The 21697-nt window shown below is 39.7% G+C and overlaps 2 protein-coding genes across 2 annotated transcripts; both read right to left on the minus strand.

Annotated features, from left to right (window-relative positions):
• Positions 1-496: 496 nt before the first annotated feature.
• Positions 497-2954, minus strand: LOC9268677 (GDP-fucose transporter 1). The gene is made up of 2 exons (XM_015756973.3): positions 2829-2954; positions 497-1847 (listed from the first exon to the last, which is right to left on the minus strand). The coding sequence occupies exon 2, from the start codon at positions 1828-1830 to the stop codon at positions 799-801; it is 1032 nt and encodes a 343-aa protein (XP_015612459.1). The 5' UTR covers positions 1831-1847; positions 2829-2954; the 3' UTR covers positions 497-798.
• A 10039-nt stretch (positions 2955-12993) lies between these two features.
• On the minus strand, positions 12994-19464 carry LOC4346692 (probable protein phosphatase 2C 67). Its single transcript, NM_001422724.1, has 11 exons — positions 19372-19464; positions 18560-18987; positions 18381-18489; positions 18009-18045; positions 16932-16976; positions 15898-15950; positions 15288-15449; positions 14648-14731; positions 14044-14133; positions 13887-13934; positions 12994-13549 (listed from the first exon to the last, which is right to left on the minus strand). The coding sequence occupies exons 2-11, from the start codon at positions 18925-18927 to the stop codon at positions 13442-13444; spliced, it is 1104 nt and encodes a 367-aa protein (NP_001409653.1). The 5' UTR covers positions 18928-18987; positions 19372-19464; the 3' UTR covers positions 12994-13441.
• Positions 19465-21697: the final 2233 nt, after the last annotated feature.

The raw sequence follows: 21697 nt of genomic DNA on the forward strand, positions 1-21697 counted from the left end.
CCAATTCATGTAAGATCAGCCTACATGAGCACACATTAGCACTTGAAGATTGTACTTGACAGAGGTCTGGTAGTTAAACTCAGTAGCAACTGGGAATAATCTTTGTTCTGATTCCTGTGCATGAATTGCTTATGGTAGCCTCTAGACAAATTTCATTAGGATGTGTCAATTTTGACTGCTACTTCTTCAGATATCATCAGTTAGAAAAGAGGATTGATCTTGCACATTTCATTACTAGTGCTTACCTTCCATCAACTTCTCAATGATGAAACCCGCAAATAAAGAAAAACTTGACATTCCGAGGAATTAGCCAAATGCTGGTGTACATGGTTAGAAGGACAAATTGTTGTAATATGCCCTTTTTTTTCTATGATATTTTGCAACATGCGAAATATTTTCATAGAAATTAGCACTGAAATATTGAAATGCCCATCACAGCACAAGTAAAAGAAAGACCATGTTTAATTGAATACCATCACAAGACAGAATCAAGAAGTGCCAGTAACTATTATCTATCCAATAGAAACAATAAGAGAAATCCATGTTCAATGATCAGTTTTGTCAGCTATGATATGTCCATACTCCATACCAGCAGTGTATTACAAGTTTACAATTGGAATAAGCCATTCCACGAAAAAAACAACAGCAGTGCTATTTGTATTCAGTATTCCTGAAGAAATTGGGTGACACAAGGAAGTTGCTTCTAGATTAACATTGTGATTTGTTGCAGGGATTCACACTACACAAAAGCCTATTTCAAGATTAAAGGATCTCTGAATGTAAATCTAAGCATGCAAGTCAAGCATTGGAGCTTTTAGAAGTTGGAACCAAACTTTGTTTCTCCTCATCAAGCTCAATGCCCTCATTGTCATCTTTGGTTTGCTCAGATGATTCTGGTTCATGCTGCGGCGCGGTAATTCCTTTCTTTGTAACCGATTGCTGGTAGAGAACTCCACCAGCAATGGTGAAGAGCAAGCAGATCAAACCGAACGGGCTCGAGTGCTTGTCCCAGATCAATACATTGATCGCCACGGTGAGGAACTTGTTGACTACCCCGGTCACTGTAAATGCTGTTGCTGAGATAGCTTTCCTCGTCGCGAAACCGAAGAAGCTGATGAGCAATCCAAACACACATGACAATGCCACCGCCACAAATGCATCAACCTGAAACCACCTCTCACCCCTTGATTCTATCGCGGTGAAGAGCGATTTGTACTCCCCTGTCAAGAACCAAAAGAAGGGGGCCATCATCAGCGAAAGAAGGTTGTTGTAGAGCACAAAACCCCAAGTGTTGAGCCCCAAATTTGTCACAATGTGCTTGATGTACACCATCTCAGTTGTTATGATCACCAGATAAGCAAGCGCCCACGAGTACGCGGTGAGGCTGAATGCTGAATCTGTTATCACATATCCAACTGCTCCTCCCAATATGACCACAAGGGACAGGAATGTGAGCTTGGAAGGACATGGCTGCTTCCGAAAGGCGGTGTCAGCGATGGCAACCAAAAGCGGAGTCAAGGATCTGAACACTATGAAAGTGTCGACATTGGCATGGTAGAGGAGGTTTGTGTTGGTGAATATGGCAAGGTAGAAGACAATTGCGGCCGGCGCGAATTTCTTGGCATTCTCCAAGTTGAAAGGATCATGGCAGAGAAAACCTAGCTTTCCAAGGATCCACACACCACCAGCAGATGTCAAGTACTGCAATGCAGTCAGGAGAGCAGGATAGCCGAACTTTGTGACGGCATACTTGTTAATGATTGCAAGCAAGCTTGAGCATAATGCATAGCCTATCACAAGGCTGCTCGTTGCGTAGTACTGTTTCGCCATAAGAGTAGAGTGAAAACCTGCAATTGCGTAAATATCAGCAAAATATTCGTAAACCTGCAATTACTAATGCAGGATGTTTGAATGTGCTATATTTTCCAAGTATTTTGTGGTCGATCTGGCTCCTAAAGAAAATAAAAACAAGAGTATATGTATATGCTTTCAAGTAAGTCATTCTTGACTAGTAATTATAAACAGGCAAGGACATGTGATGATGTGAAATGACTACCTGGCTACTGCAAACTCTCAAGATATCCAATATATGCGAATTAGATAAAGATTGTTTACAACTGATTGATAAAATAAATTTAGGATGGGCCATGCTATTTCACTTTGCTTCTGCATGTAGGACTAGCAAATCTAAGGCATTAAAATCAAAAGTAAATCAGAACATGTCATATTGCTTGGCAGCTGCAGAGTTGAGAAGAAATTTTTTCTGTCTAGAGCTCACATCCACATGAATGAACACAGCGATGCCGTGTAACAAAACAACAACTCCACACTAATCACTTCATTTCCCTTGTGAAGAAGATCCAAATAACTCATCTTGTACTGGTAGACAGTATTAAACACCAAGATGAACACAAACCCCAACTACTCAAATTAATGCACACAATTCGGTTTTGTTCCCTTCATTGCATCAATCAGAACTGTAGAAAGAATAACCCACTAGTTACAGCCATTGGAAACCGCAGAAAATCTCCAAAATTGGCACATTTTACCACTGCCGACAAGCCGCACAATAGCAAAGAGAAAAAAGGAAACTATCAACCCACAAGAAAGAATGGCGGCAAAAGATCCTATTTTTCGGCAAAAAGAACCCATCCAAGAAACCCTACGAACCCCCCCGATTCCACGGAATTTCCCCACAGATTTTCATTTTTTTTCCTCGAGCTCGCCTCAACAAGAAAGAACCCAAAACGACAGCAGTGACAGAAAAAAGAAAAGAAAAGAAAAGAAAAGGACAGCAGCTTCAGATCAGGAACAGAGAGAGGACGAACCGAAGCAAATTAGGAGGCAGCAGATGCGAGATGGAGAAGCAGCAGGGATGGATGGAGAGACCGCGTGCTCCGCTCTCGCAATGCGATGTGAGATTGCGAGATGTGAATGCGTGTGTGGGTGCGCGTGTGTGTGGCTGGGACTCGACTGAATTTTATACGGGGAAACGGAGGAGAAGAGAAGATTCAAACCAATTAACTGACTTTAATTACAGTGATTATCACGGCTTTGGCAATTTGATGACAGATACTGGGGCATTAATCACGGCTCTAGTTTGGGTGGTTTACCTCTGTGGAATTTTTTTTCCCACTGTAAATTTTTAGGTCGATTTTTTTAACTGGTATTTGTTTTTTTTTCAATTTAACCGTTCAGTCAGAGGCGGATCCAGTGTGGGGGCGGCAGGTCTCGAGTCCCCACTATTAGCGTGAAGACTATGAGAGACCCCACGAAAACCCCACTGAAATTTTTTACGATATATAAATGGGAGGGGAAAGACTGTAATTCTATCTAGTTTGCTCAGAATACACTGCTATTTCTTTTTGATCCACCACTGCGTTCAGTGGATCTTTGAAATGAAATTCAGAAATTGGATGGCACCTTATTTCAAGTCCTTGTTGATTAGTGGCCTTTTCCGTTAGATTTTCGGTCCAGTTCAGACGAAAGAATTTATTATCAAAAAAAATTAAAGTGTGTAAATTGTAACGTTGTAAATATAAGAACTTATGCTCATTTTAATATAATCATTTAAGAATATTTAGTGGTGAAAATTTATTAAATAGTAAAGTTAAAGCTTAGAAGTATTCTGGCTTTTGGGATAATAAGTACAGTGGAGAAAAACTTTAAGAGGACAGTAGGTAAAATGGTGACAAAGCTACTCCCTCTTTCCATATTATAATGTTTCGATTTTTTTCTCGTCAAACCTTTTTAAGTTTAACTAAATTTATAAAAAAATATAGTAATATTTTTAATATAAAATAAATATATTATTAAAATATATTCAATGGGTCTTTTGTTTCAATTAATCCTTTAACTGCCCTTTGCTTCAAAGTTCAATCCACTCTGAAGACTTTAGAACTACCACTCTCTACTCTAGTGTCTTGATGCAACGTATCAAACAAATTATTTCTGCTTTCGCATAACTACAATTTGTAGTATTGACTTGAAAATTAGGAACGAAATTACTTTCTTCCTTCTCTAATTTTCAGGAAGAAATTGGTTACTTTCTTTTCCAAAACCAGTTAGGAAATACATTTCCTCCTACTTAATTCGAAATGGGGAAATCATTTTCTAGAACTTATTTAAACAAAAAGTACATCTCCGTTTTATTTTGAAATCTAAACATTCAACTGTACCACCTAAGATCGAGTGTCAACTACTAGTGTATATGTCGTGCCAAAGAGAATACAACGTGCCATGCCATGCCAACGACCGTGGTATCACCCTGACAGGAAATTAAATAAATCCCTAAATGAATATACAAGGTGGTGGATCTTATTGTTCTACTCAAGGGTGCACCTGCGCACATTCTACGTACATGCAGTGCATAAATATCGTACACACATAGTATGATTTAATTGTTTGTGAAAAATTAAAACCCTATTATGATGAAAGAAGACCAGATTTAACTACTATATTTTCTAATCATATTAAATATATACAGGAAAAGGTCCAAATATCCCTCCCGCTCAGTGGCGGATCCAGGAAAAAAAAGTAGTGGGGGCTGAACTAACTAAGCCAGCATAAATCGAAACATCTCACATATAAATTGGCTACATGTATAGTTCAAAGTAGACACGTCAAATTAATGATAAGTAGAGAATTTTGTCCATACCAAACCAATATCCAATAGATGATGTTTCAATGCCAGTCACTTATTATTCTTCATTAGTAATCTGTACAAAGAAAAAAAAAGGGCAAATGAACGATTAATCGAAAATGACTTATTTTGAATTCAAATAATTTAGAGACTTAGGGAGAGAATGGAGGCATGGAGCATACCACTAATTTCTGTTGAGGCACTAGCATTCGACGCTTTTTCATCTCTTCAAAGTGTTGGATGATTTTTTCATCACTAATACTTCTAAAAATCTGCTTCTCAGTGTAGCAAATCATCAAGTCATTGAGCCATTCATCCCCCATTTTGTTTCGCAAATCTGTCTTTATAAGAGACATAGCTGAGAAGACCCTCTCAACTGAAGCCGTTGCCACCGGAAGTATCAATGATAACTCAATGAGCCTATACACCAAGTGATAAGTTCTATTCTTTCCGGTCTGAACCATTAATTCAGCAACCTTTGCAAGATCTTTACATCCAAGAAATTCTTTACTTCTCCTAACATTGCTAATAAAATTTCCAAGTTGAGTTCGTAGTAGCATAAGATCACCAACCAAAAAATCTTCAGCATAAATTTCAGCAAGCCTCACAAGCTTATCCACATCAAAATTGGAGAAGGAATTCCGTGGATTAAGAGATGACATGCATACTAATAACTCTGAACTAACTTCACTAAAGCGATGGTTCATTTCAACCAAAATGGCATCAATGGCTGCAAGATAGATCTCAACATGATAGTAATGCTTATTTGTTACCTTGTGCCTTCGACGTGTAGATGTCCCTCTTTCATTAACTTCCTTGTCCATTTTTGGCACTTTAATCTCATGTTTATTACAGAATGAAATCACCCTATTCAATAGTGGCTCCCATCCATTCTCCCTCATGTCCTGCAAGAGCTCTTTCACATCTATGAGCAAACTCATTGCCTCAACAATATCTTGGTCCTTTCTTTGCAAAGCACGTGACAAGTCATCTGTAATGCTCAACATGTCTATCATCAAATGCATGATGAATACAAAATCAAAGCTTTGCATTTTACCCATCAAACCAAATGCTCCACCATTAAATGTTGGTTTGGTTGAATCTTTCTTAACAATCTCGAGCACATCTATGATAGCCTCCCACATTACTAGAATACGAAGCAAAGTTTTAAGATGTGAACCCCATCTAGTATCTCCAGGCCTAGCTAGGCTACTTTCTTGGTTCAGGCCTCTTCCAGTGGTAATCTCACCATTCTCCACCTTTTCTAACAATACATCGTGATGCTTTGCAAGCAAGGCATCCTTTCGCATACAAGATGCACCCACAGTGTTGACTATTAAAGGCACATAGTTAAAAAAATCTGCAATGGCTGGAGTAGAAGTTGAAACAGCAACAACTACTAGTTGTAGCTGATGGGCAAAACAATGGACATAAAAAGCATAAGGATTTTCATCCCGAATCAATTTTTGCACACCATTAAATTCCCCTCTCATGTTAGAAGCTCCGTCATAACCTTGGCCCCGAATCTTAGAGATGGTTAACTTATGACTAGAGATCATACCAAATAAAGCTTCCTTCAAAGCAATAGCCGTACATCTCTCAATATGTTGAAGACCAAGAAACCTCTCCATCACCTTTCCTTCATCATTCACAAACCTGCACAACAATAATTATTTCTAAGTTAGTACTCAAAATAGAATCTGAAAAATCAAACATATAAAACTACATATGTGAACTACTAACCTCAAGATGACACCCATTTGCTCCTTTATTGATACATCTCGAGACTCATCAATAAGTACAGAGAAATTTCTATTTCCAATCTCATCCATAATAACTGCCGTCACTTTTTCTGCACAAGCTTTAGTAAGATCCTTCTGAATATGATGTGATACCATTTGGCAATTTTTAAGGCCCTTTTCATATGCATCCTTCACTTCAGGAACCTTGTCTTTGTACCAATCAACCATCTCTTTAAATTTACCCTTGCTAAGGGAAGTATCAGACTCATCATGTCCACGAAAAGCATCACCTTGTTCAATGAGAAACCTTACAACATCTAAAGAAGATGTCAACCGAATCTTGTATCTAATTTCTTCCTCCTTGCTAACAATCTCAATTTTTTTAGATACACTTGTTCTTTGGTTCATAAAGTCTTCACATTTATTCCTAGCATCATTGTGAGTCTTGCAATTACTATGTACGGTAAGCCTATCTTTACCTTTCTTCCAATTGACATAACCTTCCTTAGCAAAGACAGCACTCCCAAACTTTTCAGGTTTTCCCGGTTCAAAGAAAATGTAACAATACAAGCAATAAGCTGCATCCTTTGAAACACTATACTCTAGCCAATCAAACTCATTGAACCAAGTTTTTTGAAAGGATCTCCACTCACCACCTTGCCATTTACGAGGAAATATAGTAATATTAGGTTGAGTTGGGCCACTCAATGCATATGCCCTCTTTACTTGATCTCTAATTTCAGGTGGATAAACTTCAATTGGTTTGCGAAGCCCTGGATCACCAATTATATCTGATTGACTAAACTCTGCCCTAGGCCTCTTCGGCTGACTTAAATTCTCGGTGCTAGGTGAAGGATCTGTGTTGCTTGAACTAGAATAATACGTGAGTAGTGTTCTTTTTGACATGTTGACAATCTAAAAAGTAAAAAGGTATAGGAAACAATTATAAGTTTCTGTCAGAGAATCACTAACTTACTGAAATTGAAGTCACTGAAAATCTGAAATTGAACTCTTGACACAATTTATATTCAGAGAATCAGATGTTAGTAGTTTACCCAATGGCCAATGCAAAGTAGCAGTCTAGCAGACTAGCAGTGGCCTGCCCGGCTGCCCCTGTGCTGTGGCTGTGCCCAACTGCCCACGGCGTTGCCGGCGCCGCTGGCCGCTTGCGGCCTGCCGCCTGCCCGCCCGCCTTGCGGCCTCGCTGGGAGCTGGGCAGCTGGCAGTCGAGTCGCCGGCGCGCCGCCTCCCCTACAGCGCGGCGGCGCTTTCCCGCCGGCTGGCCCGCGCGGCCGCGCCCGCCTCCTGTTCGCCCTGCCCGCCTGCCTTGCGGCCTCGCTGGGCGCTGGCAGTCGAGTCGCCGGCGCGCCGCCTCCCCGACGGCGCGGCGGCGCTTTCCCGCCGGCTGGCCCGCGCGGCCGCGCCCGCCTCCTGTCCCGACCCCGCCGCGGCGCCGCGCCGCCGCCTGCGGCACGCCAGTGTCGCCGCGCCGTCTCCACTCGCCGGATCCACTCGCCTCCACTCGCCGGCCGCCTCCCGTCGCCCCCGTCAGCCGTCGCCCTCCGCGCGCCGCCGCGCCGCCCAGCGCCGCCCACTACGCACGGTCGCAAGGAGCAGGGAGGATTGGGGATTTGGGGATGCAAGGATTGGAATGGACGGTTGCCCGGTTGGAGACTGGATTAGTGGCCGAGTGGGCCAAAATTTCTTCCAATGGGCTGGGCGCCTGGGCCAAAATGGAAATAATGACCTCAGGGGTGGTCGTGGGCTGTCTTTCCTTTTTATTTTTGGCCCAAATCACAAATTTCTCTTCCTTCAGCCCCCACATCCCATAAAAAATTTTAGTGGGGTCTTAGGGGGGTCTCCACTGTCCCGGGAGCGGTAGTGGGGTCTCGAGACCCCCCCGCCCCCACAGTAAATCCGCCCCTGCTCCCGCTCCCTCCCTTGAAAGAAAACTGAGTGATGGTATAACCTTTTCTTTTTTAACGAATAGCATCAGACATCGCGGTTGTTTCATTGCATAGAGTAAGAAAAAAAATGCAAGAATGATACCCTGAAATGCAGTAGTTAGTATCATGGTTATGGATACCACATATCTAATGGTTAATGGTTAAGGCTAGGAACGAAAAAATAAATCTGCAATCACGCACTAATAACACCTACATAGAACCAGGAGAAGACTAGCATTGGACCAATCGCCGCTAGGCTAACAAATAGGCTATAGTTGAACCGCCCAAAACCAAACCCTAACAGCCGAGCATTGCAATTAACTCCATCCATGCCTTTAGGATTGAAGGGGAGAGGGTGAAAGAGAAGAATGGATCCGCCCTACTACAAGAAAAATGCTTTGTAGAGACATTTTTTTAGTATTATAGAGACACTTTTCAAATGCCTTTACAATACTTTAGAGGCACTTTAAAAAAGTCTAATAAGTGTCTTATGGTGAATTATCTCTACAAACGAAAAGACATTTTATAAAATGTCTATAAGATGGTAGAGGCATTTTCTAGAGACATTAAATTATACCACAAACATATGAAACCAGCATTTTCTAGAGACATTAAATTGTACCACAAACATATGAAACCAGTCTAAAAAAGAGACATTTTATAAAATATCTATAAGATGGTAGAGGCATTTTCTAGAGACATTAAATTGTACCACAAACATATGAAACCAGCATTTTCTAGAGACATTAAATTGTACCACAAACATATGAAACCAGTCCCAAAAAGGAGAATAAAATACTTTCTTTGCTTTTGTCAAGCCTTGAACACAAACATATGAAACCAAGTCTAAAAAAGGAGAATAAAATAGTTTCTCTGCTTTTGTCAAGCCTTAAACCCATGACTTCTTGGAGAAATCTTTTCTACCTTTAATGCACTAACCAACTCAACTACATGTCATTACTTGTATGTTTGTGCCTTTAGTTACTTATATTTACTCCTTCAGTATACATTATCATTCTAAGAAGTGTCTTTACATAGTTTAAAATGTCTCAAGAAAATACTTTTACATATCAGTGCCGAAATATTGCCTCTACAAGATAAAATCTAATAAAATGAGCTGAAAATATCTCTAGAGTAAAAGTTTTCTAGGTAATTTTTAAAGTGCCTCTATAAAGTGTCTCTACACTATAAAAACTCATGATCTTAGAAGAAATTTGCAAAACACCTCTACAAAAGTATCTCTATATGAGGTTTTTGTTGTAGTCCTCTTCCACAAGGATTGCCAACATGGCCAACTTGCATTAGCTAGGGCACCACTGTAAGAGGACAAACATCTAGAGAGAGCATGCACAAACTGTTTGAGAGAAGTTTTGGCAAGGAAGCCTCCTAGAGGACGTCTCTAGGGAGAGAAGAGACGATGAGTACCGCCGCCATCCGTTGAGGTCTTGAGGAGAACCAAGACAAGGTTTTTACCCAGCAACCCACTAGAGGGAGAGAGACGACTCGACAATGCCCCTAAGAGGGAAAACGACACCTAAAGCGGTGTTGTTTTCATCCCAGCAAGGTCGGGCTAGGTTTTACACCTATTGTCCGCCCCTTGCCGATCCACAACTATCGCTTCATTACTCCATCACCGGCCATCCTTCGTCAGCGGGTGGACACCACTATACCGACGCCTTTCGTCGGCCAGCTTCCGCATGCCTCTATGGCATACCCATTGTCACCGGCCTCTCTGTTGTCACTGCGTCAACCTCTCGCGCCATTAGTCGGGCTGGCTTCCCTACCGTCACCTACACCGACCTCCTAACACCACCTGCGCTAGCCACCCGCGGTCGCCGTGCCGATTCCGACCAGAAACTTATACCAAGTCTAGCTAAAACTTGAATATGGGCAAACAGGTTTCACTATAAGGAACCTAACCGTTTGAGCTACTCCCTCCGGTTCTCCGGTTCTATAATAATTGACGTTTTGGATAAGCTTAAGGTCAAACTTTTATAACTTTGACCATCAATAACTTTAAAAATATTTAGTTTAAAGAAACTATAACAACATATATAGATTTGTCTGTCAAAACACTATAATAAAAGTAAGCATGCATTTAATTATTGCATATATTATAATAGAAAAATAAGGTCAAAGATATATTTTGTAGACCGTGTCATTGTCTAAAATGTCAATTAAAATGAAACCGGAAGAAGTATGTTTACTCTGCATTTAGTGTCCTAAATATTGAAAACTTTTGTATGACTCCCAAAAGTGGTTTCGGATGTTGGTACTGTATATGGAAATTATCTCTAGCTACAAAAGAAGTAGTCCAATCTCCTCCTATTGCTTAAGGATGTGGCACTGTTTATTGTTGATTAACCATGCGTCGTCGTCACTCGTCACTGCTCAGTGCTCACAAAGAAACCTCATATAAATCACAAAGACTTTCGAGATTTGTATTGGAATTAATTAATCCTCTACTTGAATACATTTAATTGGGATCTGGAACCCAGTGAAGAGGGGCGTGTCGAAGGTGTCCATGGATCGAGAATCAATCGATCGAGAATCAATAAAGGCCGAGACTGCAGAGAATGATAACTTTATAGCTTGGGAAGCACACAAGTCAGCTCTTGTAAGATTAATGATGTATATAAAAAAAATTAGATATAACAATGTTTAAGTGTTACACCTTCATCAGTCCACAGTTTGCTCTTCAGCTTACCAGCTACAACCAAAGGCCCCATCGGTAGGTTCGTCTAATAAACCAAAGCAAAAAGTTAAAATTTGAATTTTTAAATTTAATTTTAAAGTTGATTTTGAGATATTTTCAACGTATTGTATCCCTTGTAATAATATGGGATTGAGGGAAAATATTAGCAGATGTTAAAATAGAAGTTCGATGGCACATTTTCTAACATCATGGGGAGCACAATGCAAGGTGTCTAGTTTTATTTGTTCAGAACATTGGTATTTGGTGTTTGTCTATTAAAATGAAGTTAGTATTCCGAGATGACCCAAATTTCCCATGGAAAATGCTGCGTGGGCATTATGCTAACATGGATCAAAATAATAGTAACTCCACTAACTTTTATAAGGCTGACGCTTATTTTTTAAAAAGAGTGAAAACACAGTGCAAATGCAGACGTCCACAACTCATGCACATTTACCCCTATATACGTATATGCACACACTATCTATATGAGTATCTCCTGTAAACTGGATTGACACCATATCTTAAGAAACCAAGTCAAATATTAAACTTTATCGTTGATTTACCACAAAGTATATTATTAATACTTTTAAATATGAGCGTACTGGTATATGTTCTCTCCATATATTAGATATGCTCATAATTTGACTAATTAACAGGTGTTCTACTAGTAAGAAATTAACATTACTAGAGATTTCCAGCATATTAGTATACTAACGTATACTCAATCCATCCATAAATATAAATATTTCTAGTGTTTCCAATTTGTCAACAATTCAAAGAACCAATGCATTTATATCGTTGATTGGTAGTTGTATCGTTCGGTGTGATATTGTCCAATAAAGTAAACTCCTAGGGATATCAAATAATTTCATCGTATTTTAATTTCTAAAAAGAAGCCCTTGTTGAGGGGAGAGTTTTTGGGTATGGAGGATACTGCTGACCTATACCAGATGCATTGATTAGGGACAACGACCTGATATTTCAATTATTATTTTTAGAACTCTCATATTTAAGTCAAGGCGATGTATTTCCTCTTCTACCAATGCAATCCGGGAGAAGTGATCGTTGATTAAGTCATAATTAAAGTTGATACTCCTACTATCGCCATTAGAGCAGGTACAATAGTAAGCTATAGGCCAGCTATAAACATATTTTAAAAAGATAAAGGAAGAGAGAGAAAAGCAGCGGGCTACAGATCTGTACCCAGCTGCAGCACGGACTCCAAGACGTAATATGTGTATGACAAGTGAGACTAGGTATTAATAGTATAATAAGCAACTATTGTATGAATTGACTGTTATATTGACTACAGATAATTTGGAGCTAGTAGTGGACTATACTATTAAACTTGCTCTTATAGTGAGTACAGTAGATAACGTAAGCGGGTTGTACATGTTGTAACATCGGATTTGTGCTTATGTAAAAGAGAGAAGAAAATCAAGCTACATATGTACAGCCAGCTACAACATGACCTCTAATAAACTATGAGAGATGTATGGATTAGTTTTTTTTTCGGGGGATTAGTTTTTTTTTTCGGGGAATTAGTTATTAATGATACAATATATATTTACAACTAACTATTGTATAATAAGTGGCTATAGATAATGTTTAGTAGTTTTTAAGGTTAATAGCTGACTATATTATTAAACTTGCTTTAAAGGAGACTCAGACGATCACCCCATTGCCTGGTGTACGGTATTGTTACGTCGAGTCGAGAGCAAGTCGTCTTCTTTCAAGTTGTTGCATTGCGGTACAAAATGGGAAAGGTACTGAAACTACTTCGATTTACACGGTATACAAGGTTGCAGGTGGCAGAAAATGAAAACCCTACAACAACCAGAGGACCAGGCTGCTTGTTTGACCATTGGCACCGCACATTACGTGGTTTCATTTGCACATCTCAGGGGAAAAAAGGCGCAAATTGACAATGCAGATCTATGATCCTTGGGAATACAGCAACTTTATAAAAATCTAGTAGTACCAGGAATTACTCCAATATCTAGAAAAATACTCCCTCCATCTCAAAAATCTCAAAATATAGCAACCTAATTTACTGGATTAGTCATACCATAGTGCAACGAATCTGAACAAAGAACCTATTCAAATCCGTTGTTAGGTTGTATCTAATCTCGTACTATAAAGCTATATTTTGGAGTGGAGGGGCTCCAATATTTCATTCATTCCAGAGGTGGCATAACCGCATAAGCTACAGCAGTGCACAAAGGTCTCGATCACAATACATACACGGCTACAGCAGTGCACAAGGGTCTCGATCACAATACAGACACGGCCAGAACGTCGCAGTGCAGGATAAGGTAACAATAGAACTAGATATTGTTCGTTGTCAGATGATTCGTTTCCCCAGTTCAGCTTGGTGAAAAAACGAAAACGGTCGCAGTGGGTGAAAAGAATTCTAGTGCTTGAAGACGATCAGCACGGCAGTGCAGTTGTCCTTGCAACGCCTCTCACGAACAGCTTCCTTCACGAGCCGCCGCACTGCCAGAGTCGCTGACGAGGTCTCCTGCAATGATTGACGGTTGAACAAAGTTTTAGGGTTGAGAAATTTGGTGTTCATATACTTCATCCATCCCAAAATATAGCAACTTAAAATAAATAGGCCCCCTAGGATATGTTTTCTCCGATCCTAGGTTGCTATATTTTGGAACAGAGAGAGTAATGCTTTGCGGAATTGATCGTATTAAATTCAATCATAATCGGGTCACATGGCTTTAGATTTTGTGTGCCAGCGTAATCTGATCATAAATGCTTTCACTACGGTAGATAATTGCTGTTAGATGGAGTAGTGGGGAAAGGAAACGAATGCACTTGGAGATGCAAATAACAGAAACAAACAGCACCTTCAATTGATTCTGCACAAATTCAACAGCATCACCTGGTCCAAATACCTGGCACATCCATTTACAGCACATGTTAAAACAACACGGAAAAAGTATATTACTGAAGCAGACCACAAGAACGATTGGCGATAAAGGGGAGAAGAGAAAAAGGACGTACTCCCCATAAGCCATCACACCCAAGAATAATAAAATGATCTTTTCTCGTTACTTCAAAGGAGTGGACGTCTGGTGTAGCAATCAGCCCAACCTGCAGAGTGGGGCACATAAGAGATCGTAATATAAAAATGTAGCAATTTCCTATGGCTAAAGCAGGCTTTCCAAAAGCATGTCAAAAGAACATAGGATTTCACATTTTATCTTTGAAAGAACTTCACAAGACCAGGCATGGCCAGTTGCCCAACAGAATTCATACACTACTATAATTCAATATATGCAAATGGCACATTGTTAGGTTTGCCATATCGAGAAAGCCACTGTTAGTTTATCCAATTATCCAGACAAAGAGATGAACAGAGAAACAGGGAAATATACTAGTATCATAATTTTGTGAAGGCTTGCAGCCTCGCAAAGACCTAAAACATGCTAGCAAGCTTCCACAACGTCTGTTTACAACTTAAATCCCCAGCAGTTAATAGGGTCGAACGTTAGCTGAAACAACAGTGCTAGCATATAGCCAGAAATCTGACACTTCATAGTTGGTTCAAAAAGCAATGTGGAAATGTGCACAACTGCTTATGAGAAATGTATCTGCAACAGCAAACCTTCTTAAACTGACGATCACCCAAAGCTCTAGATACTTCAATGCGACCTTGTAATCTGCCATTAGGGCCAACAGATCCTCCAGCCTTTGTAGGGAAAACATGTTAAAATGAATCAAGAGTCAACACAAATCAAAATCAAAATCAAAATATAATGATAGAACTAACAAGCTCATATAGTAATTGCCAATTCATCAAAACCACAAGGGACTAAACTAAATAAACGACATGAAGCAAATCAAAAAAGGATCTGAAACCTTTTGCAAAGCAATAAATCAAGAAATGATAACATACTCATAATATAAACAAGCTAACTGAAACCACATAAAAGTAGGGTAATCACCGGCATATGATTGAAGCACAAATGCATTAAGTTGTTCAAGGAATAACCCATAATGAAAACGGATATTAACAACGCAGAGCTACATTCATATTTGCAGTTGTGTAGCATAATCAGATTAGGTTTAACAGGTTACGGTGCATGCAGCATGATTACATTGGAAAATCTAGAGCAAGAAAGGACTTCATTATATTAAATAACAGTGCACAAAACAGAATATACATTTTAAACTTTCAAAACGAAACTGAGATGAAATTTGGCAGGAAAACTGAAATAAATGTTGAAAGTAAAGCAACAAGTTACCTTTTGGATTCGAGCACGTTCTTGTGGAAAGATTGCTTTATGTTCTCTGGTCAAAACAATAGCCTTCAGTTGACTTTTGGCATCATCCACTGCACCTTCACCATCAGCTGATGTGGAACGAGCTAATACAGCTTTAGCATCTCCAGCATTTGCAACAACCACCTTTTTTTCAAAAATAAAATAAACAACAATCACATAATCGACAATATATTTCACTACATAAACAATAGAACAGTTGTGATCCAGTAGTTCAAAATTTAAAACTATAGAGCACAGAGCTGAAACCAAAGCACATAGCATTGAAAGAAACAAAATAGTAAACCACATGATTTAAGCTTATACAAATAAAAAGTAGATTGGACCTACGTACAGTAAACCACATGATTTAAACAACTCAGCAAGAAATGACATGCAGATGATCACGATATAAAATATGGGCCCTCATGAACCATCGAGAACCTCTAACTAAGAGGGCTGAAAGTAAGCACCAACACATTTCTATCACCTCTTAAATCTTGTCACTATCGATACTCCCAAAGTCAAAATCCAAAAATATAATAATGTGAAAATATTATGAGTACACAAAATTCCCTTGTTACTGAAAACTAACCGTCTGCCCCAGGACCCAGACACAGACAGCTGTTGCACCATCTTGCCAGTTTCCTATAGTATAATAAGGAAATAGGTAGAAATTCAGTAGTATAGAGTAAAAAATCATATGAAACAAAAATGAAACTAACAAAATTTACATAATAGAGTTTCAAAATCTACCTCAATGCTGGGCACAATACAATGTTTATTATTAGTTGTCACCAAAACAGAAATGTATTCCTTTTATTGTTGTGAAATAGGAAAGTCGAATGAAATCCAATCTGATTAAATAATAAATATCTCTCCTTGTCCAAGCAGAAGGAAAAGGAGACAATTTGAGCAGACCTTTAGTATCTCTAATTAGCTCTGCTGCTCACCAAAATAATTATCTCATTATATGCATTTTGTTGACAGCATCAGCTAAACTATACACTACGAACCACTAGCTACAAATTTTAACCACCAAAGAAGGCTATTTATGGTCAGGTAACTGATAACAATGCAGAACATTAAGTAGATTTGCAATAACAATTTTCAGCCAATATAGTAGAATGGCCAGATATTATTCTTATCTGGGCCATAAACACTATATTGGGTCAGAGGTGACTGTAAAGCAGAGGTCTATGGTAAATGTGCAGGCCAACTTTTCCACACGAATTGGATATTGCAGAAGAGTAATGGAGATATGGGAAAATATGTAGTGGAACCTACAACTTAGCTGGAAACTTTTGCATGGAAGTTCAGAAAATATATAAGGAAAATCACAAATGTAGGGAAGATGTAATTAGACAACCATACAAAATTTTTAACAACAAATTCAGACTTCGTTTGTGAGATATAAAATTAACAATGGCAATGAAGAAACACTATACCTGTTTTTTTGTTATTTTGTTTTTCACTGTTTCTCGATTTCCTATCTCATAGATGGAGAGGAGTTTCATCTTGATATTTTGTATGATTGTCTAATATCACCTTAGCCATATGTGATATTTTTCAAATATTTTTAAAATTTTATTCCATGGTTTCTGCCTAGATATGAATATATCCTCGTACCTTTAGTACTTTCTTGCAGTAAGCACTCATCAGTTCTACGAAAACCTGAAAAGATCCAACAAAGTAAGTACCAGAGCATAAAATCAGTTGGTGTATCAGTAATGTACTAATTACCGATGGAAAATAAATACTTACTGAACGGAAATTAAAGAGCTTGAAACATCAAATGTGTGGAGAGATAGATATAGTAAGTACAGAGAAGAGTAGTGCTATACGTAAGATTCTTTTAAAATGCCAACTGTTTGATTTAATAAGTTGGTTGATGGAAAATAAAAGATGCGAAAGTGTACCATTTCAGTACTGGTAAAAAGTTTGTAAGAATTTTTTTTGTAGCACATCATTTTCTTACAGGGAATATGCTAATATGAAGGAAAAACAATAATAAACAGAGAAAGCTTGGAATTGAAATTGTGTTCCTCTTAGCACTGGAACTACACGTAAGATGGCAATGCCTGTTGTCGTTTTCCATAAACAATATATTTCTTCTACCAAACCAGACAGTGAAATTAAAACTAAAGGATTGCACCTGGACTCATCATCATAAAGTACTCCCTCCATTCAAGTTTGATCATCATTTTTTTTAAAAAAAAAACTGATTTTCAAGTTTGATCGTCACATTTGCAGTTGGCATGCAGTTGCATCTCGTCCGACGTGCTGGCCGTTTCAGTTCGCACGTGAAATTAATCAGCCACTGCATGGACGCCTCAGGAGCACTGCCCGTTGCATGCATGTGAAATTAATCGCATTTACAATTGGCTACAGATCATTGGTTCCGCTGCGATCATCATGCATGCATGGGCTGTTACAATAGGCATGCTGACCCATTGGCCTGGGAGTAGATTAGGAAGATGATAAGCATGTTTGCTGTCCTTGGTCTTTGTGTCAGGCCAAAATATGACAGACAAACTTGAATAGAGGGAGTATATGGGATGCTAATGGAATCAAGGTCAATGTGTCTATGTACAGTACATAGGACAGTTTAGCTGACCAGGGGAATAATCTTAGCCATCAAAAATCAACAAGTGTAATCCTAGTCTACAGTTATCAGCAAGTAACTAAGATTCATGTAATAAATACCTTCAATGATGGCCTTCTTTGCAGCTTTAACATCCATCTGTAAATCCATTTTTAATTACTATTAGGTAACTCACAAACCAAATTACTGTGTGCATTGCATTCAAGCAAAAAAGGGATTAATCTAGAGATACCATTGAAATAAATCAAGTGACGGACCTAACTGAAATGACTCATTAATGGAAGGTAGCATAAGAGGAAATAAAACATAAATCTAATGATGGAATACTCCCATATGATAAAAAAAAGAAAAATAGAGAAACAATGAATGCGCAATTTTGCTAACACTAAACTATCACTCAGTGAGGAAAACAGAAGTTCAGATAGAACATGAATAGTGAAAACATTGAAAGGAAGCAGATAATGTAAACAGACCAACTCACGTGGTAATCCTGCTGCAATAACATTCTGATGCAAATGTTTCTGTGCATACTCTGCAGCCAGGCGACCACCATGTCCATCATATATTGCGAAATGAGCGCACCTGCATCAAGCTACACATCAGGCTGCAAGTATTGGATGCTAGGAGTTAAACTGAACAGAAAGAGGCAGACCTCAGGTTTCCCGGAGATTCCATGCTAGCATCAGGAAGCAGCACCCATGCATCTTCCATAGTATGCCTGCAACCCTTGTCTTCTGCAGCATCAGCTTCCACACTAGTCAAAATCACCCCATGGCCACTTGAAACATTCGAGTTGGTTGCTGCTTTCTCATCTGAAACACACGGGTTTGTCGACACCGTGTTTTCCTTTCGAGAGGCATCTCCTCCTTGAGCTTCATCGCCATTCGTTTCATGCGAAGCGTCAGATGTCAGAATGTGCTCCTTTTCAGCAGCAGCGCCGACAACTTTGGGGCGTTTTGATGCCCACTCTTCATCGCCACCGCCGTTGTCGCTGGTTGCTTCACGCTTTTGATGAGCCATGACGACCTGAACTATACAGCTTCCAAGTTCCAACAGCCTCTTATCAATTTCACCAGCGCACTGAAATGCACAAACAAACAGAAGGAAATGAATGAAATGTGAGTGCATTTCGCTATATACTTTATATATTTGCTAAAAGCTAAATCAAAATATGAGCCCCTCTTCATCATCTGCATCTACCAGATCCCCACCCCTCTTCCCCAATCTCCCATGAACCAAACCCTTCCAAATCGACCCCCCAAAACCTAGCACTAGTAGCCATTCTCCCACATCCCCACCACCCGAACCCTTCGTTCCCAGCATCACTCCTTTGTCCCCAGACCACATCGAAGCGATCGAGACGCGCTCTAAGAGCGCGGGCGAGCGAGCTCATCGCAGCAGAAATCGCAGCGGCAAAAACCGTAAAAAGGGAGAGGAGCTGAACAGAGCGCACGACCACGAAACCTGAGGAGGAGGAGGAGGAAGCGGAGTACGGGAGCCCGCCGGCCGTCGTAGCGCCGCCGTCGCCGGTGAACGAGAGGGTCGGAGAGAGAAGAAGAAGAAGAAGAAGGGATTTGGCGATTTTAGCCTCGTTTGGGTTGACCCCAATTTTGGCCCATCCACGTATTCGGGCCGGGCTGGAATCTCGGCCCACCGGAAGTGGATGGGCCTGGGTTTCCGCCTAACCAGGGCCGGATTCCGCCCACGCGGGAACAATTCCTGGGCCAGATGAACGGTGGAGCCCATGTCACAGGGATTTCATTCTATCTTTTTCCTTTCTTGTATATAAGTCTTTGCTCTTCATAACTACTCCCTCTCTGTGCCTCTGTGGTTATAAATATTTTATTTTAAAGAATAAGTTTGGATCAAATTTCCTAAAATTTTACTACCAATTCTATATTTAAATAATTTTAGAAATATAATAAATTAATGATACTATGATAGTACTTGTAAAACAGAACTAAGGCTCTGTTCAGGAGGAGGGTTGAGCTAGCACGTAAAACGATGTTTGTATTAACGCATGATTAATTAAGTATTTGTTATTCTTTTTCAAAAATAGATTAATATGATTTTTTTAAGCAACTTTCGTATAGAAACTTTTTTAAAAAAACACATCGTTTAGTAGTTTGAAAAACGTGCGCGCGCAAAATGAGGGTGGGGAGTTGGGAACCCTAGGGAACAAACAGAGCCTAAGTAGGGCTCAATTTCATGTATTTGACGGATCGAGTTTAAAAAGTTTGACTAAATTATGCATTAGTCGCACAGTCCTTCCTCACTGGTAGTGTAGCTTGGCAGCAGATTATGTTACGAACCCCTTTTAGTGCATATTAGATCGATCAGGTTACTCGGGCTCTATTAGGGCTTTAAGATATTATTGTATAAATTAGCCATCACATCAACCTAACCTACCCTCCTCTTTTTATTTGCACTAGTAAGGCTCAGGGGCAATGATTAGTTTTTTTTACCACCGTTCATGGCATATCTTTTTTTTCTTTTGTTGTTGTATGAGAGGGAACAGTTGATTTTATCCCCCTTTTAGTACGTATCGGTTGTTTGACGATGCGGATCAACCAAAAGTAGCCACGCGTAGTCCTTACTGGTTTATGGGAGATGAGAGCACACCAATGCTCAGAAATCTCAGCTCTGCTTACACAGATGGAGATCCTCAGCAAGAGCTTCATAGACTTCAATTTACATTTTATTAGCCGAAATTGTAATAGGGTAGCACATGCTTGTGCCCGGATGGTATCCCAGAACTCTCGGGCGGTGGAGTGGCTTATAACCCCCTTATAACCCCACCTGGACTTAGGGATATCTTAATCCAAGATTGTAACCCTGACCGTGATTAATGAATCTCCGGTCGCCCCCCCCCCCCAAAAGAAAAAAACAATATGCAATTTACTCTCTTTCTCCTTTATGTTTGTTATACTAGTTTATAATATTGTGGTTGAGAGCATCCTCATATGCTTGCCCATCCATCATTTTCGGTGGATAGTTCCTAGAGTCGAGACAAAACCCACTTATGACACATCCTTAACATTTACTCCCTCCGTACTCGAATTAGAAGTCGTTTTGGACAGGATTGTGCTTACCAAGGAATCATTAATTAAGGGGTATTCTTCCATGTTTGCCCTTATTAAATGAGGCTGCGGGTTTCCTTTTACAAGAATTGTTCATAGTTAGATTGGTTAGGCAGCCGCACCCAGTCTGGGCGGCGAGTGTAATGAACAAGCGCTATTAATGCGCATGATTACTGCGGACGGCGAGCATGCGCACGCAGGGGCAAACACATCCACCTTCTATCCTCTGAGCGTGCCGCGACATTCTTTGTGAAAACACCAGTGACACCCAAAACGACTTCTAATTCAAGTATGGAGGGAATATACATGGTTTAATTATCTACGACATGGCTCTTGATCCACCACTTGTTGTGTGTCGACGAGCAGCCCCTGTAGCTGTTCAAGGCGGCCGGATGCTGGTTCCCAAAGTGATTCTTGCCCATTTCACACAAATAAAAAAGAAGAAGGTAAAGATCATGCATACAAATTAACTGAAAAAACATAATTACCATGCATTATATGATGCACTGTCTTCATTGTAAAGCACTAAGGCATATAGATGATCCCAATTAAGATGATACTTTTCCTTGATAAAAGATCAGTTTCCCCTCAAATGTCTCTCTAAAAGAAAATAAAGATCACCAGGTTTTAGAGATAAGATTCATTTCAGGTTACAGCGCAGCTGATAACGGCAGCTAGAATAATGGCAGTTGCTGCTGATGACTCTACAT

Source organism: Oryza sativa, chromosome 9 (genome assembly GCF_034140825.1).
Source record: "Oryza sativa Japonica Group chromosome 9, ASM3414082v1".
NCBI lineage: Eukaryota > Viridiplantae > Streptophyta > Magnoliopsida > Poales > Poaceae > Oryza > Oryza sativa.

Bases quoted from the DNA above. Each gene is read 5' to 3' on its own strand.
- LOC4346692 (NM_001422724.1), bottom strand. From the start codon at position 18,927: ATGGCTCATCAAAAGCGTGAAGCAACCAGCGACAACGGCGGTGGCGAT. The intron at 16,977-18,008 runs GTATTTATTACA...GGATCTTTTCAG, and splicing joins AAAGAAGGCCATCATTGAAG to GTTTTCGTAGAACTGATGAG. The intron at 15,450-15,897 runs GTTAGTTTTCAG...TTTGAAAAAAAG, and splicing joins TCTGGGTCCTGGGGCAGACG to GTGGTTGTTGCAAATGCTGG.
- LOC9268677 (XM_015756973.3), bottom strand. From the start codon at position 1,830: ATGGCGAAACAGTACTACGCAACGAGCAGCCTTGTGATAGGCTATGCA.